At 48.3% G+C, this 19,150-nt stretch overlaps 1 protein-coding gene across 2 annotated transcripts in view; it reads right to left on the bottom strand.

The window, feature by feature from the left end:
• GAS7 (growth arrest specific 7) overlaps positions 1-19,150 on the bottom strand; it is a 79,777-nt gene that overhangs the window by 25,138 nt on the left and 35,489 nt on the right. For both annotated transcript variants that reach the window (XM_058038830.1, XM_058038831.1), the window contains exons 3-5: positions 11,922-11,993; positions 10,813-10,898; positions 7,558-7,611 (exon numbers count right to left, since the gene is read on the bottom strand). In XM_058038830.1, the coding sequence (XP_057894813.1) occupies positions 7,558-7,611; positions 10,813-10,898; positions 11,922-11,993 (212 nt within the window). The remainder of the gene's footprint in view (positions 1-7,557; positions 7,612-10,812; positions 10,899-11,921; positions 11,994-19,150) is intronic.

The following is a 19,150-nucleotide window of genomic DNA, read 5'->3' as shown; positions in this document are numbered from 1 at the left end:
ATTCACCAAGGGATCAAGAGGTATTGGGGTTGGGATGTCACAGATGTATATCTGTATGGGGGTGGGGGTTTGTTTTGGATCAGTTAACTCACAGGAAATCCACACAAATCTGTGGGTAGGGTTTTAGCACAGCTGCACAGGCAGACCCAAAGGCATGCAGTGAATCTGCCTCTGGGCTATCCAGAGAGGATCAGAAAGGATGTGGCTGCTGACACAGCACAAACCCACCACTCCAGAGCACAGCAGACAAAGCCTTCAGCTGATACAAGCTGCTCCTACAAACCCACACTGGTTCTGCTGCCTCTGCCCAGGCTGGAGCTTCAGCAGCTGCCCTGTAACAGTTTGCTCCACATAAATCACCCTGCCAGAGCTTGCCAAGCCCACCCCAAAGCAGGCTGAGCACCCTGAACCTGTGCTGTCTTTGGCTGTCACCTCAGCTAGAGCCTAAACCACGTGTCTTGCCTTCCAGCTCCCACCAGGCTCCAAACTGACCTGAAAGACAGAAAATTGGGCTCTGCAGGCAGTGACCATGCACTGGGGACCCTGCACCTCCAACCAGAGGCACAATGTCCAGTCAGAGCTGGCACTTCCAACCACAGCTGGCATCTCCAGCCAGAACCATCAACCAGAGGCACAATGTCCAGTCAGAGCTGGCACTTCCAACCACAGCTGGCATCTCCAGCCAGAACCCTCAACCAGAACCAGCATCTCCAGCCAGAACCAGCTATCTCAACCAGAGCTGGCACCTCCATCCAACTATGGAATTTTTATAGTATTTCTAGAGTTTTGAAAATCTTCACAGCTGGCCTCCACTGGCCACACGGTGCCAAGCACAGCACTGCAAACACCTTCCCTGTTCCCTTGGATTCCCCAGCAGAAGAGTCATGCACCAGCTCAGCTGAGGAGCAGGATGGCCATGCCCTAACCAACTGCACTTCCCAAGTGTGTTCTGCAGCCTTTAACAGAAGTCTGGGCATCACAGAACCATAGAAATATAGAATATCCTGAGCTGGATCATTGTGTCGTGGCACTGCACACCAGGACAGGGAGGTGGTCTGTAGTGGGTGGCACAGAAATTGTATCCTGCAGCTGAAAAATCTGCAAAGAGAACCAGCATGGGAAATTCCCACTCCCTGCTAAAGGCAGTGCCTGCTCCACAAAAGCTGAATCTGTGTCAGTTGGAAGCTGCTGATTAGAGATGTGACAGTGAGTGTCCACGTCCTGAAGCAATAACCACAGAGTCACTGGAAATGCCAGGGCTGGACTGGGGACAGTGTCTCACTGCAGTGCACAGAACTCCAGGAATGCAGCAGCAAGTGGAACAGTGAGTGTGCACATCAGCAGGGGATGAAAGCAGGGTGAATTCAAGTGTTTCTAAAAGTTTTAGGAATAAATCAAAATATTCTTCACTTCTCTAAAGGCTGAATTGTCTGGAAATGATGCTGATTGTCTGGGAAGAGTCATGAGGCCATTTGGGTCTAGTATCACTTTTAAAAGGGAATTGGTGCCAGAATCAAAAAATAAACTCAGAAGCTTTTACAATCTTAAAAACAAACAAACACACAAACAAAAATATTATGGTAAACAGACTTTAACAGAATTTACATCTTTTTGCACTAAGTCCCAGCAGGGGGCATGAAAATTTTCTAAACTCTAGAAATACTACTAAAAATTCCATAGAACTACACAGATTATCCTGTGATCTTTCTTTCCTTTCATTACCCCAGATTGCTTACACTCAAACAAGAGCTCTTGGATTGGTATTTCCCAGCATTTCTAAAACCTCCCAGCATTTCCCAGCAGGAGGGGAGCACCAGGCTGGCACTGAGCAGCAGTGGTGTGACAGGGTGGCATTCCCCCTTTCTGAAATGCTCCTTTTCTTCCTTCTAAAAGCAAAGGGAGCTGAAAAAACCCTACTCAGCTTCACCAGCTTGGTGCCACTGATGAGCTGAGTGATGTGAGGACAGCCAAAGCACCTGGGGTGATGTCCCCATGTCTGACAGCTCCATCAGTCCCATGGACAGTGACATTCCCTCCATGCAAAGGAGCACTGCCCTCACTAATTTTGAGAGATCACACTTTGCTCACATCCCTGAGAGCTGTCCAGGCTCCCTGCAAGCTCCAAATCCAGACCTGTGGCACTGTGGATATTTGAATAATGCTGACTTGCCAGCAAGGCCCAACAAAAGCTTGCAGAAGGTGACTATTAGAGCTGTAATTGCCAGGAAGAAACAAAACAAATTAAAGCAGGTCTCTCAGATAATGATGGAATCACAGAGCATGAAGAGAAAACAAGGTGTGATGACCTGCATTGCATTCCCACAAGCTCCACTGGGACAGGTGAGGTGATAATCAGCCTCACCATGATATTAAGTTCTTATGCAGCCTCTTTGTCAAAATGATGGCTATTGTCAGCTCGCAACAAAGCAAAATTAATGACAAGACAGCAGCAGGGCAAAACCCCAAGGAAGAGCTGAGCAAACCTGCCAGGGGACAGCAGCTTGTCTTTCCAGCTGCCATGGGCCAGGAGTGGCACCAGAAAACCTGTCTGGGAGCCACTGGATTAAAGGGGACAGCAGGATCAGAGTCAGAGAAGGAAAAAAACACAGTGACAAACAAAGCTTGGTGGAGGACACGCACAGAGGGGATCAAACAAGCAGCACAAACGCATTTCTCTTGACAAACTGCGTGCCAAACTCAATGGATTAAAATACTTTTGCCTGTGTACTGATCATGAGCAGATGCAATTATACCCTTAACAGCTGAATATTCCAGCTCCTATTTCCCACGAGTGCACTGGCAATAATGACAAAATGAGCTGTTTATGGTGTAGGTGACTCTTAATTATGTCTGAGACACAAAAGGGTGACAGAAGAGGAACAGACCCAGGGAGCCAGGTGAATGCACAGGATTTGCACAGGAACAACAAACTTTGTTGGGCTGGACATGCACATTAATCTCCTGGATTTCAGAGTCTCTACAGGCTTTGAAGTCACTCACCAGTAAATGAGACATTGCCAAGCAACAAGAATAAAACAAGAATAATTTGATCAAAGCTTAGATAATCAACTACATGTTTATTACAGCAGTCACAACATAAATAAATGAGCAGAGAGCAGGAGAACTTACTGTGCCACACTCACGTGACTAAAGCAGGGCAACATTTTTGCTTATCTCTTCAACTTAAAAATGCACATTATTTTTGATTTCTACACATTCTCAGCACCTTAACCACAGAAGAGCTGTCCCAGATTGCCTCACTTCAGTATGTTCTTTACTATTTCAGTTGAGACTCAAAGTAGAACATCCAACATTGAGTTCATATGGCAAATGGAACCATTTGGGTAAAAAAAGCCAAATGCAAAGGCTGGAGAAGAGCTTGGGCAGTCTGAACTCTCCCCAGACAGGGAAGCCCAGAAATGCCTAGGCTGTGTCTGGGCAGCTTCAACACCATGAGTTTGCCCTGGGTTTTAGCTCTGGTAGGGTGATGCTGCAGCTATGGTACCACAGAAGGGAAGAACAGACAATTCAAGTCCTCACTGTTAACAAATCCATTGATTCCTTCCTACTTCAAAGGAAAGATTCTGCCGAAAGTGTGGAGGAGCCCTCTCCACTTGGTTTATCTGTAGAAAGGTTCAGAGATAATTCAGGCCCCTGCCCAACCAGGGCTTTGTGACAGTATCTACCATAGTCAGCCCCAGGGCACAGGGGGGACCTGGGCTGAACCTGTGCTCATCACAGCCCTGTGTGTGTCACACTTGCCAGACACAGAGCAGAGAGCAGGAAATCCCGAGTTCCTGTGCACAGGCTGCTCCTCTTCCCATCTGCAGCACTGTTCACTGACGTGGCCAGCACATGCAATCCAAACACCAGCATTTTCCAGGTCCTGCACTATCCCAACAAGGCACTAGAGAATTTTGAAGAAAAAAAACCCACACTCAGAAATACCTTATAATCAGGCAGCTTTCCTGCTCTTCCAAGTAAGACACAGCTCTGTTCCTCAGGTGAAATCCCCCTGTACATTCTGCATTTAGCTCTCCTTTACCTATTGTAAATATCTCCAGCTTCCACAGACCAGAGGCTTCAGGAATCACCCAGCAAACCATCCAGCCTTAAAACAGCAAGTGCACCTTGAAATTAATTGTAAAACCAGCAAAGACCACACACCTGCGGTTTCATAACTCTGATATACCCAGCTGGAGTTTCTCCTCCAAAGAAGATGGAAGACCATGTCAGTAACATTCACTGACCAAAGAGAAAGCACCAGATTATTCTAGTTGGTTGCACACAGATGGGAAATACTCCAGCTCCACCTGCCTTCAGGGTTTCCAGAAGCTGTGCTGCTAAATGCCACTTGGATGCAGAGGAGGCAGATGCATCCTGAGGAAGATGCTCCCACTCCTCTGCTGAAGGCAATGACGCAGCAACAGCTTGGCTGGACATCACCTGATGTCTGCAGCTTGTGTGCCACAGGATTTCGCTTTGAAGGGAGGTTTCCTGGACCAAAAGCCTCAAAGTAGATCACAGAATTCCCCTCTGCAAGAAGAGGTTGTGGCTGAGCACAGCTACAGAGCAAGGAAAAGCATCTGACAGCAAGCTAAGGACGTGCCCTGCAGCTCTGCTGAGCAGAACATCCCCACGTCAGCTTGAGTGGCACTGAGCACACAGAACCTCCTAGGAGACAGTGAAAAACACTTCCACTGTTTTACAGTTTACACTCCTTATGAGATTCATTTTTCACAATGCTGCCTTGATGGAGGCAATGGCTTGGAGCAAACAGCTGTTAAAATTAGCTTATTTTTGTCTATCTGATTCATCCCACTTGAAAGCTTTGGGCTTCTGCAGGAGAAATGCACAGCCAGTGACCCTGACATAACACACAGTTTGCTTTGCAGATGTTACCTGATGGCACATGGGCCAGTAAATATGGAAAACCATCCTGAGAGAACAGCCTGAGCCCTCAGCCCAGTAAGGAACAGGGATTGCAGAAAACAAGCTCTCCTCCTCGTGCTCTCATACACCCCACCCTGTGTGACCATGCCTAGTCCCTCTGGACACAATGCTCAGCCCATGATTTATCTCAACCCCCCAATCTGAGCAGGCAGGAGCTCCTTTCAAGGGCTGGGACACGTCTCCTGCCCCAGCCACTGCAGCCCTGGAACAGCTGATTCTCCCAGACATCTACAAAAATGCCTGAACATCCAGATTTGTACTTGCTTCAAAGCACACCACACTCTGAGTAAACCAATTGCCAGTACTAACATCAGTAACAGCCTATTTTTATAACTAAAATCACTGATTAAAGTGTTTTTTTTTTTCAAAAACTGTTGAAGATTTCCCCCTCCTGCCCCAGAACACTGTACCTGCATGGCAGTGGCTGACTCACATCTCAGTTAAAGGCACTTCTATGTACTCCTTTTGAGCCCTGGTCTCTGTCACCAGCAACCCAGCCCACTAATGAATAAATCTGCAGGCTGCACGTGACAATGCAGACAACAATCTCCTCCTCATAGTAACACTAACAAGGATGTATAATTTTAAATTATTCCTTTTGTTCTCAGGGACTTGATACCCTGCCAATACTTGCAGCTGCAAGAATTGCCTCTCTTTTATTGCCGAAAATTAATTTATCTGTTCATTTCTTCTGATTTCCATTTGAATAAAACTTTCTATTACTAGCCACTTTCATTCATCTATTTTGATTTCCCTTCTGGTTTTAATCACCTGTCCTGCACTGAAGAACTCACAAGTGCTAATTGTGTTCCAGATGAGGTCACCAAGCACACTAAAGTTATTAATGTCTGTAAAGTAAGATACATCATACAACTGAGAACATTTCCATTCATAACACAGAATCATAGGATGGCTTAGGCTGGAAGGAACATTAAAGCCCATCTTGTTCACCCCTCTGCCATGGCAGGGACACCTTCCACTATCCCAAATTGCTCCAAGCCCTTTCCAACCTGGCCTTGAACACTTCCAGGGATCCAGGGGCAGCCAGAGCTGTACCAGGGCCTCCCCACCCTCATATGGAAGAATTTCTTCCTACTAGCTAACCTAAATCTTCTTTCTTTCAATTTTAAACTGCTCCCTGTCCTGTCACTACATGTTCTTGTAAAAAGTCTCATCATTGAGCCAGTTATACTTAATTATAAAGCCTAAAAGTAAATGTAAGATTAACTTCACACTGAAATATAAAACCTTTGCCTGTACTTTCCATCAGAAATCTTTAATTTGACACTCTGGCACAAGAAACCTCCTAGACACCTCAAATACAGATTGGGAAAAAAAAATTTGCTGTCTGTCTTCCTCTAACTCTTCAGTCCTTCTCCCAGTACACTGTTGTGGTGATGATCAGATGAGGAAGTTTTTTCAGGACACCTGGTCAGAGTGCCAGGCACCTCTTTAGGCACCGCATTCCCTCTGCTCATCCTGGAACCACCACCATTCCACGGAGAACCGTGCCTGAACCCCAGCACAGGGCAGAGATCCCAAACCCTCCGCGGGTTTAGCGGCGATTGAACACCAAAACGCCGCGGGGGCAGGATGCTCCGGGATCCTCAGGGCAGGATGCTCCGGCACGGGGTGCCCGGCACGGGATCCTCAGGGCAGGATGCTCCGGCACGGGGTGCCCAGCACGGGATCCTCAGGGCAGGGTGCTCCGGCACGGGGTGCCCAGCACGGAATCCCCGCGGTCCCCCAGCCCCGGTGCCTGATGCTCAGCGTCGAATGCCCGCGGTCCCCCATTCCCACTGCCTGGAATCCCCGCGGTTGCCCAGCTCCGGTGCCCATCACGGAATCCCGGCAGCCCCGGTGCTCATCATGGAACCCCCGCGGTCCCCCAGCCTCGGTGCCCAGCACGGAATGCTCGCGGTTCCCCATTCCCACTGCCCGGAATCCCCGCGGGCCCCCAGTCCCAGTGCCCATCACGGAACCTCCGCAGCGCCGGTGCCCAGTACGGAATCCCCGCGGTTGCGAAGGCCGGTGCCCAGCATGGGATGCCCGCGGTTCCCCATCCCCACTGCCCGGAATCCCTGCGGCTCCCCAGCCCCAGTGCCCATCACAGAATACCCCCAGCCCCGGTGCCCATCACAGAATACCCCCAGCCCCAGTGCCCATCACGGAATACCCCCAGCCCCAGTGCCCATCACAGAATACCGCCAGCCTCGGTGCCCAGCACGGAATCCCCGCGGTCCCCCAGTCGCGGTACCCGGTGCCCAGCATGGAATCCCCGCAGCCCCGGTGCCCATCACAGAATCCCCGCGGTCCTGCAGTCCCGGTGCTCTTCATGGGCAGTCCCGATGCCCATCACGAACCTTCCGCGGTCCCCCAGTCCCGGTGTCCATCACGAACCCCTCGCGGTTCCCCAGCCCCGGTGCCCACCACGAACGCCCCCAGCCCCGGTGCCCATCACGAACCTTCCGCGGTCCGCCAGTCCCGGTGTCCATCACGAACCCCTCGCGGTTCCCCAGCCCCGGTGCCCACCACGAACCTTCCGCGGTCCCCCAGCCCCGGTGCCCATCACGAACCTCCCCCAGCCCCGTGCCCCGCTCTCACCGTCAGGCTGCTCTCCTTGCTCTGCCGCCGCGGCGCCGCCGGGGAGCCCGGGCTCTGCGGAGGGAAGCGGAGCGCATCATCGCGGCCGCTCTCGGAGCCCAGCATGGCTGCGCGGGGCGGGGAGAGGCGGGTCCCATGGCACGGCTCGGCTCGGCTCGGCCCGGGAGGCAGGCAGGGAGGGAGGGGGAGCTGCGGGAGGCCCCGGCTCGCTGCTCCGCCTCTCCCGCCCCCGCCGCTGGCACGGTGGCACTGCTGGCGGGGGTGCCAAGAGTGTCCTGCCACGCCGTGGGATGGCGGAGTGACACCCCCCTCGAGGACAGGGACAGCAGTCTTGGTGTCCCATGGGTGTCACTTTGCTCTGATGGGTGCGAGAACGGGGACAGGGATGGGAACATCCACTGCTGGGGACACTGCTGGACACCACCACTGATGGTGACAGTGTCCTGCCATCAGGCAGCCCCTACCTGTGTGTGGAATGGTGGCATCGTATCCCCCTGGGGACAGGGACACAAATGTGCCCCAGTGCCCCCTGTCCCTGTCGCAGGTGGGGCTCAGATGCTGTGACTGCTGCTGGCATCATTTGGGACTCCCACCCCAAATCCCACCCGGTGCTCGTCCTGGGACTCCACACCCAGCAGCAGCAAGGTGCCAGCACCACACACGTGCAGTTCCACGGCTGTTCTGCTGTCCCCTTGGTGGCAGTTGTGGCAACTCGAACGGGCAGCATTTAGCTGCTCTCTAGGAAGCCATAAACAAGGTCTGGCTGAGTGCCCAGCACAGCATAGCTCCGCGTTGTTCTCAGTTGTGGCTTTTCCCCCCACCCCCTGACCTGTTTCCAAGAAATGTGGCTGAGCTTGCTGGAGGGACCTTGCCAGCATTTGTTTGCATGGTGGCTGCTGCCCAGGCCCAAGAAAGCATCCTGGCCAAAGCTTAGGAGCTGCTCCACAGTGGGAGACAGCCCGTGCCAGGAACAGACAAGGAAGCAGTCAAAGCAGAGCAGCTTAGGATGGCCCAAGACACACAAGGAGAGAGAGAGACAGGCCAAAAAGACTTTGAGGGTATGCAGAACAGCTTCTTGCAACCACAGGTTTATGGTCAGATGCTTTCCTTACTCAGGACTCTTCTGCAGAAGCTGCCCCAGCCCCCAGGAAAAGCAGCTTCCCAAGAGGGCGTAGACACAAGCTGTTCTGAGAATTAATGCCACCAGCAGCCAGTCAGGGATTCAGAACTAATTCAAAGCAGGTTCAAAGCAGGGATGAAGCCAGGAGTTCAGTTTGGAAAAACCTGTAATAAAGGAGCAGTGGAAAGAAAGTACCATGGAGGTGATGAAGGGAGTGAGAAAAGCCATGAGAGGGATTTCTGACAGGCTGATGCTTGAGTCAGCTGAGCAAGGACTGCAAAGGCTGAGAGAGCCTGGAGAAGAGAAGGCTCCAGGAAGACCTCAGTGGAAACTTGCAGTACATGAGGTCAGTCTACAAAAAGCTGGAGAGAGATTGTGGACAAAGGCCTGGAGCGATAGAAAAAGGGGGAATGGCTCCCACTGCCAGAGGGCAGAGTTAGATGGGACAGAAGGAAGAAATTTTTCCCTGTGAGGCCCTGGCACAGGGTGCCCGGAGAAGCTGTGGCTGCCCCTGGATCCCTGGAAGTGCCCAAGGCCAGGCTGGACAGGGCTTGGAGCAGCCTGGGACAGTGGAAGGTGTCTAGATGGGACTGGATGGGCTTTAGTCTCTTCCACCTGAACCATTCTGTGACTCTGACTCCTCATGGATCTTAGATGTAAATTTGAGTATAAAGGTGTCTGTGAATTTGAGTAAGACTCAGCAGTGTAAAAACAGAAGGTGGCAAATGTTGCTGCTACAAAGGAAATTCTGCAGAAGTTAATCTGTGTTCCATGCCAACTACAAAAACATGGGAGTCAGATGCCTTGAGAATTTTTTTTTCTTTTGGCAAAAAGATTCACAAGGGACTTTTTGAAGGAAGTCACAGCCTACAAGTTTCTCTGGGTTCTCTGAGGGAGTCACAGTAGATATGTGGACAGGGGTGTCTGGTAATGCGCTACATCAGATTCTAAAATGCTTTTGACCTAGTTTAGGTGCTCACTGTCTCCAGCCCAGGCAAACTGCTCACAGAAACAGCAGCACAGGGAGTTAGTACAAGATGTTTGATGCAGAAGAAACAGAGAATCCAAAGAGCTGGACTGTATCATGAGAAATGCCATGAATTTAAACCAGGGATACTGACCTAGGTGAAAGGAACTACTTAAGAGGCAGCATGTGAGAAAAGAGGGTCAAGGCAAAGTGGGACCATTGTCAGACAACACAAAACTTAGCCCAAGAAACAGAGAATGTCAGAGACACTGAGAGCACCAGGCAGGCCAGGTCCACATGGCAGCAGCACACCAATAAGCCAGGCATTTCCCCAGGGATATTTAGCACTGTGAAAGGAACCATCACTTTCACAGAGAAAGGAACAGAGAAAAGTCAGGTCTGGGACCACTGGGGGAAACGCCAGAGGGTGGGGAAGTGTGATCCAGCAGCTGTGGCAGTCACATGGTCATATGGGGATGTTTTGGCAGGGAGCAAAGAGTTTCATGGGAGGAGCTGGAAGAGGGCCCTGTGCTGCATCTGCATCCCCACATCTGTGGGGAAGAATTTCCCAGGGATATGACGTGTTGCAAGCAAAAGTGCAGAGATATTTATTGGAAATTTGGACAAAGGCAGGGGAGGTGCACAGGTCAGCATCCTGTAGGTTAACTCGGGGTGATGTGCTGGGTGAGGCACTGAGGAGGGGCTGTGAAAGGACAGGCCAGAGTGGATGAAGTCATTGAGAAAAAAGCTTTGGATGAATTCTTTGTGAATACTGTCTTTGGGAGGGAAAGCTGGAGCTGCAGGAAAATACAATGAGATACAGACATGGGCGGATGTGCAAATGTAAAGAGAGGACTGTGCTGGACACAGGCCCAGGGTTCAGGCTGGAGTGGCAGGAAAATTCATAGGGTTGCTAATAGTGACTGAAGTGGCCTGGTGGATTTTTCAGAAAGGAGTGATAGGACAAAAATTCCAAAGCATCTTGGCTTTTTTTACTGTTTTACCAGCTGGACACAAAGCCTAACTATACTACACACAAATCTGTCTGATCTGAGAGTTTCTAAAAGAAAATGACCTCTTGACTTCTTGCTCTGGGTGGATTCCTAAACTACTTAGAAACCCATTTACTCTTGGATCCTGCTGTTTGGCTTTTCCCAAAAAAACTTACCTGGGGGTCCCCACTGGGTTTTCGGAGGCTCGTGTGACCCGAGTCGAGCTGGTGCACAGGGGACCCAGAGACGTAGTAGCCATTCACTGCAAGAACAGAGGGAGAGTTAGCAGGCTTGCTGCTGATAGCCAATGAAATTTAAGATTTAAATTTAAAAATTAATCCCATAACTGAATTTGCAGATATAGATCACAGTGTTTAAGGCTTAGCTGTATTCCGCATTACCCTACTGTGATTTGATGGGTAATAGATTAAACATTTTACTGAGTGGAGTGTGTTTTGCCCATGATAATAATGAGTGATGTCTCTCTGCCCTTATCCCAACCCTTTTGTTGTAGTTTTCACCCCCATCCACTTGAGGAGGAGAATGACAGAGTGGCTTGCTGGGCACCTGGCATCCACTAAAAGTACTGGTCCAAGGGAGTTTTCATGTAAAGAAAGCAAGCCTTGCAAGATGTTTTTGGTTCCTGCATGGAACTACAAATTGCCTTTTCTTTTTAATATACTGAGCAATGAATAATGCTCAAACTAGTGTTGAAACAAGATACTCAACTACATTATAAATCCTTTGGTCACAATGAAATGCACAATCTTCATACAAACTACTAGGAGGGAAAGCTCCACCGTGTTTGCTCTGCTACACTCTCACAACCGTGTAGGCTGGAGAAGAGAAGGGTCTGAGGAGACATTAGAGCCTGACAGGGATACAGGAGAGCCAGAAAGGGACATTAGGCAGGAGTCTGGAGTGACAGGACAAGGAGCAATGGCTTTAAGCTGTGGGAGGATAGACTGAGATCAGAGATTAAGAGACAATCTGTGAGGGTGGTGAGACCCTGGCACAGGGTGCCCAGAGAAGCTGTGGCTGCCCCTGGATGCCTGGAAGTGTCCAAGGCCAGGCTTGGAGCATATTCCATCACCTGGGACAGTGGAAGCTGTCTCTGCCATGGCAGGTGGGTGGAATGAGACGATCTTTAAGGTCCCCTCCAACCTGAACCATTCCATGATTCTATATGTCCATCAAGTCCCTCTCCCACTGTATCACAGCACTCTCCTTTGCTTTGCTGAGTGGTGGAGGAGCAGATTCAGCCAGGCACAGCATCAGACAGTACCTGCAGAACTCTTCTGTGACACAGGGCTCTTGGGAGTGCCTGGCACACTGCTCGGCCGCTCCCACGTCGTTTCTGTGAAGGGAAACACCAGTGTCAGGCTGATGGAGGCTTTGGTACACATACCAGAGTTATGACACATAAACCAGTGGTCTGACCCTCACTGCCCTCTGAAGCAGGTTCTCACCCTGTGAGGAAGATGCCTGCACCTCCCTGCCCTTCCTCTCTCCCCTCATCTCTTCCTGCCTCAGCTGCCAGCTGGGCTGGGTGGAGACAGAGCAGGCTGAAGCTGCATCACTGGTTCTTCCAGGTCACTGCCTGGGCACACTCACCTGGCTGCACTGGCTGCCTTTCCAGCTGCACTGAAGGCCAGCCCAGCCTGGGCACTGCCTGCAGCCCACTGTGGGCACTGCCAGGTGCCAGCCTTGGTCCTCAGCCTGGGGACAGAGTGCCTCTGCCCCTGCTCTCTCCATGGAAGGCAGCTGTGAGTGACTCACAGATGTGCTTTCAGTCATATACACAAGCCTTAGCACCGGTTTCCCCCCCCAAAAAAATATTTCCCTGGAAAGTTTCCTTTTTTTCCACTCAAGTCACTTAGCAGCTGGAATATGCAAACGTTTGTCACACCAGTTGTGACACTCCAAAGACTGCTGCTGCTGCTTTCCCCCCTCAGCTGCCTTTGTAGTTTTACCATTCTGCTCATCTCAGCAAATGCAAAATTAATTTTGACCACATGCTGAAGACAGAAGACTTAAGTGCCAAACTTTTTAGAAGTTGTGAGCAGAAGACAGTGGAGTGAGAGCAGCAACTTCCAGAGAAGTCCAGCCAGGAAGCCCAAGGAACCATTCCTTTTGAATGCACATCTCAGTTCCCAATCAGCTAAACAAAATTGATTGCCAGATGGTATCAATAAGAAAATCAGCAAGTCATAATAGTCATAATAAGAAAATTAGCAAGTAAAAAAGTCTGAGGACTACTTTGGCTGCTTCATTTGAAACTGCTGTTTCCCAAATCCCAATCAGCAACCATCTAATTCTGCCAAAGCCTGAAATCCTGCACCTGTGTCAATATTCTGGATGAACGTGGTCAGGAAGTGATGGAGGAGAGCCCTTGAGGATTTTAGAGCTGGCAATGAACACCTCTCTCAGGGCAAAAAAGGCCTCCTGTCCTGGGTCAGTGCTTATTTAGGCATCAAGCAGGATGTTAATATGATTCAACAACCATAAAAAAACTATTTTTACATATAGATTCATGCACATATGTATATACATATATGTATTTATATGCATATAAATGTCTATGTGTGTATATATATGCACAGAAGTGTCCTCAAGGGTTGTGTGAGGTTCCTTATTTCAGAAAGAACTCAGGATTACAGATCCCAAATGGAAGCAGGTGCCACCCACACACCTGTACATGCCCTGGCCCTCCCCATCCTTCCCCTCTCACCCCCTCCCTAAGCCACAGCATGCTTTTGACTGCAAAGAAAAATACTTTGAGCCTTTTCTTCCATTACAAGTGCAAAACTTGAACTAGAAGCTTTGCTGAATCACAAGGGAATATTTAAATTTTAGCTTGTTTTTGTGAACTGGGTAGTAAGTAAATAAATTCCACGCTAGGTCAATGAAGAAGAACTGAGAAGTGTCTTAACTAAACAGAGGCAAAATGAAATGCAAAGAGTTGCCTTTTATGAGTCAGCTTGTCTTGGCTTACAATCCACAAGTGCATGGTTAAATAAATTCTAATTTCCATTTACTGTAAGGCAAAGGTAAATAACACAGTACCCAGGTGTGTGGTGCTGTTCACAGGGGTCCCAGGACGAGAGAAGAGATGAGAATCTTGACTCCATGTTTCAGAAGGCTGATTTATTATTTTATGATATATATCATATGAAAAGAAAATTTTATACTAAAACTATACTAAAAGAATAGAAAAAAGGATTTAATCAGAAAGCTAGCAAGGAAATGAAAGGAATGATAACATAATCTTGTGACTGACCAGAGAGTCTGAGACACCTGGACTGTGATTGGCCATTAATTAGAAACAACCAACATGAGCCAATCACAGATGCACCTGTTGCATTCCACAGCAGCAGACAATCATTGTTTACATTTTGTTCCTGAGGCCTCTCAGCTTCTCAGGAGGAAAAAATCCTAGCAAAAGTATTTTTCAGAAAATATGTCCATGACACAGGTGTCTTGTAGATTTTTTTTTATTTTAAAATGTTGATTAATTAATAATGTGAGTTGAGATCTGTGGGAAGGGACTGTGATGCCCCCTGATACTGAGCCCCAGTGCAGTCAGTGAACTAAAATGGTTTTTTTGCCAGTACTGACTTTGATGTTAGCAGTAAAATAAGCTACCTTCCTATTTGGCTTGGGGGTTTCACACAAGCATACCTGTCTCCAGCATTTTTGAGACCCTGCAGAGGAATGCACCCAAAAATCCACCAAATATATATGAAATGTAATTAATTGGTTAAAGAGCCGTGGCTCAGTCAGCCAGAGCATGGTGCTAATAAATGAAGGTTGTGGGTTTGATCCCTGTATGGGCCATTCACTCCAGAGCTGGACTCGATGATCCTTGGGGGCCCTTCCAGCTCAGAATGTTCTGGGATTCTGTGACAATCACCAGCTGCTCCTTTTAATGGTCTCTGCTCTGCCTGCTGGCTGTTGTGGAGCTGCTGTGCCTCATTCCTCCCCTGGGCCACACAGAGCACCCAGACACATAACTTGAGGGCGAAAAATTCACACATGAAAGAGCAGCGCCCAGCGGTTAGCAGATTTGTGAATCCAATCCAAAACATTCAGTGTCTTGACAAATTTTCCAAAATAAAATGACTTTGGAGTTAAGCACGTTGAAAAATAAAGAAAAAAACCCCAATGCTATAAAATGCATTAAATAGAAAAAACATCTTTAATTAGGTAGGAAATGAACAAGAGCGTTTTAACTCCATTTATTTTGAGCATTAGGAGGAAAAAAAAACTCCTTCTGTGCAGGGATTATTGTGGCAGCTCAAGCAGGGACAGGAACTAATCTGGATCAGGACTGCATGGCTGGAATGCCATCTACTGGAAGCAACTACGTTTACCAAGGTAAAACTGTGACATTACAGATTTCTCTGCAGCTCAGTCATGATTAGAAGTGAGAGCGGGGATTAGAAGTGAGTGGGGGGATGGCTTTTTTTTACAGAGACACAGAGAAGGCTTGTTGAGAGATAATGCACTGTCTGATCCAGGAAAGGCACAGTCCTGTCTGGGAGTACCAGCACAATCCCGGTGCTTGGAAAATCAGAAGGCTGCTTGTAACCCTGTGGTAAAACAGTGATCATGGCTTTAAGGACAGATCCCATACTGGCCCAGATTTGACATCCCACACAGTTTTCCCCAGAGGATGTTCCAGTCAAGCTGCAGCCTTGCACTCTGGGTGCAACTTAGACTGGCAGACCAACACCAACAAGTTCTGTCGTCCCTGATCAGCCACGTGCTAATGAGACCATCTAGGCAGTGTGGGGAAGGAATAACCAGCAGTTTCCTTGACAGAGACGACCCAGCAGACAACTGCAGACTCTGAAGGAGGGCTGTGAACAAAAACAAGTACTGCAGCCCTGCGAGATCCCCAAGGCCAGGGCCAGGAGCCATCTGGTCTGGTGGAACGTGTCCCCTGCAGGGAGCTGGCACAAGGTCCCTTCCAACCCAAACCACTCTGTGGCTCTGTGGAATTGAGTTAGTGAACAGCAAGGCAGGAGAAAACCACTTGTTAAAACTGCAATGACGTTGTAAAAGGAAAAACAATTATGAGATCCAAGCTCCAGTGGCCAATGGAGCCAGAGAGGGTTTCCACAGAAGTGGAGAAACATTTCCTACCAGAGGAAAAGTGGAAACCTTTGTGGTGTTTGGGGGGAGCAAGTTCACTCCTGTTTGGCAGAATGAGAAATGACATGATGTGTCAGAGAGCCACACACTCTGGGAATTGTGTTAGTCAAGAAACTTCTGAGAATATCCTGAAGCAGACAATTTTTGTGATCATACCATGACTGCTGAAGAATGAATTGTTGGTCCCTCTTCCATGAATTCAGCAGCACTCTAAGGTCAAAGGAGCTGCTTTCCAGTTTGAACATACATCAGCCAAAGGCCAGGGCTTTATGTACCAGCACAATCCCTCACAAATGTGTTTATATTCTTTTCATTTTAGTACCTCAGCATGGTGTCATGTGTAGTTCCATTTCTGGAGCTAAATGCTCCATAGTTTCATTATGGAGCCATGGAGAAGGCACCATGCAGGAGTTCCTGAACTGTTGTGTCCATGTGGAATAGAGAGGTGCTTGTTACCACCTCCACAGCACAGGAAAAGCTGCTGACAAGAGCTCTCACTTGATCTTTCAAAATGATTACTGGGATATCTCCCATGCCCCTCCTTTTGCAAACACCACGTGACAAAAGGGAGCCCTTCACTGCAGGCTTAGCAGGGATAATAATGCTATTTCCAGCACTTTCTGAGACATGCTTTATTTTTCTAGGTTTTAGGCCACTTTACCAAGGCAGCTTCCTATAACCACCCTTTAGCTGTATCAGAGGGAAATGTCACTGAAACATTTTAACTGTATGAGAAAAAACATGTAATAAAAATGGCTTGACATCTCTTTGGTGTCTCCACAGATGACTTAACCTTTGAGCTGCAGCTCATAAGTTTAGCTGGAGCAGGAGCTGACCATAGCTGGTGAGGCATGAATAAAACCCCTCAACTCAGAGACCTTCCAAGAAAATGACCTCTTTCAGCCACACATTTCAGGACTGCCCCAGAACTTACTGTTGCAGGTGGCATTTCACTAATGATGCTTGTGAAGATAAGCATATGTGAACTTTAATTAGGATCAAGAAAACACAAAAGCAGAAGTTCTGCTTTCCAGGAGATAAAATGCTGTTTAGTAAATGGGAAGGACCTTAAGTAAAAGACCTAAGAGTATATGGACTTTAATTAGGATCAAGATAACACAAAAGCAGCAGTTCTGCTTTCCAGGAGATAAAATGCTGTCTAGTAAATGGGAAGGACTTTACATAAAAGACAAGAAAAGGCTGGAAATAAGAACACACCACATAAAGCTGGCCTCAACTGTGAAAGCAAGGTGGCAGTAAGCCACACAAACACTGGTGTCACAAGTACACAACTCATCTTTAATGTGATGGGCAAGGTAGCTGCAGTGCTATTGTTTGACTAATGCAAGAGGTATTGCAGCTGCAGCCCATCAGAGAATTTCTTCAGCATAATGAAATATTTTCTTGCTGAATCTACCACCCACACACAATTGGAAACCCCTCCTACAGGCACTGAGTAACTCATTAACCACGTAGTGGCTGTGCATTCTGGGCACTCTGTCTTGTGCTTTGCCATGGCAGGGGTGGCTCTGGATGTTGCACAAGGAATTACCCAGCTGTATTTGTCACTGGTGTACACTCATCCCTCCTGTGGCAAGGCCATGCTCAGAAAACCTTGGGTGCACTCAAGTTGTCCCGGGTTTCACTGTGCAGATCATATCTAGCTCAGAGGCCCTTACAATGGTTTCAGGATTGAACCTGCTTTAAAGGATGATAAATGTGGAGTGTTTATCTGGTGGGATATCAAGTGGAGACAGACAGGAATGTGCTGTTTGTCACCTCTGCACATCTGTTTGTTCCAGGGTCACCCCAATTCCTTCATTACTGGTTTTCCTAACAATTTTTTCCACAGAAGAACACTGTCTCATATATATTCTATTTATTTCTAGTTAACAACCAATACCTTGTGGTTTTTTTCCTGTAAAGACAATGAAAATTAGACCACACAACAACACATGGTGGAAATACTGTTACAATCAGATAAGATCACAAAATAATCTGAGTTGGAAGGGACCCAGAAGGATGATGGAGTCAGACTCTAAGGTGAACAGCCCATATGGGGATCAAAGCCACAACCCTGCCATTATTAGCACCCTGCTCTGACCAACTGAGCTCATCTCAGGGTCAAGATGTACAGCAAAGGCAGATCACCCCAGTGTGGAAGGACATCAACCACTGCAAACAATGGTGACAATAATAGTAATGCCTCACATGAAGGGAGGCATCTGCTGTATTTTGAAGGCTCAGAAGAATGAAGATTTTACTTGACCCTAAAATCCCACTTCCCCTCCTCAGGAATGTGAGTGGATACTTGTGTTACCACTTCTGAATCGTTCAAGCACTAAGAGCAATAAAACAATTTAAGCCAAAAAAAGACTTGTGCACTGAGGCAGAGAAGATGCTGCACCAGGCAAGGTCAGAAAGACAAGTTGTTGAACAGACAGGTGACCCAACACCTCTTTTCTTTAGGAGGAGAGCACAGAATTACACACAGGGCTCATCCGGGCAGCAGCACAGAGCTCCACCACACCAAATCTTGTACACAGATGACCTCCCTCAAAGGCTGTGTCCCTCCCTGCTCCCATCCCAGCAGATGCTGCGGCGTGGAGCCCACCCTCTGCTGCTGCCTGGGGACATTCCTGCCTGATCCTGCCTCTCCCTGGAGAGCTCAGGGCAGGACAGTCCATGGAGGGGCAGGACCTGCCCCAAAACACAGCGGGAAGATCCAGCACAGCTGCGAATGAGAAGCACAAATGAGAAGCTCCTCTGAACTCATATTAAGATTCTTTGACTCAGACAACCAGAAAAAGCAAACCAGCAGATGAGTGACAAGAGCCTGGTTAAACATGATGATTGTAAAAACTGGGGAAATACAAAGACAACAAATAAAGAACAAGTTCCATTGAAGGCGTTTGTCAGTTTCGATATTGATAAATATTTTAGTGTAGTTTAGGCCTTACAGACTGAAACCAACAGGCCTGGCAGGGATTTCAGGCAGTCCTACTGCCCCTGCACTATACCAGAGAAGGTCAACCATGAATTTTCATGGTTTTGCATAATCTGCTCTGGTGATAGAGACTCCCAGGCAACTCTGCACTCCCACACTTCACTCCCAACAGAGCTTGGAAGGGTTAGCTGTCCTGGTTGCAACTGAAATGTGTTCTAGAGATGAAAATTGAAGTTGAAATTGAAATCTTCTGGTGATGACAGGCATTGCAAACAGCATTCTCCAGAAAGGCAACTGATGCACTTAAAACCTGCTTCCACAACCCTGCCCACATCTTTGCTTTCTAAGGGCAGACATCCCCAATCTCTCAGCATTCACCCACAGGCTATGTTTTCCACATCTTCCATCAC

This window comes from Melospiza georgiana, chromosome 21, assembly GCF_028018845.1.
Source record: "Melospiza georgiana isolate bMelGeo1 chromosome 21, bMelGeo1.pri, whole genome shotgun sequence".
Lineage (NCBI taxonomy): Eukaryota > Metazoa > Chordata > Aves > Passeriformes > Passerellidae > Melospiza > Melospiza georgiana.
Note: the sequence above shows the minus strand (reverse complement) of the source record. Positions and strands in the feature narration are given on the sequence as shown.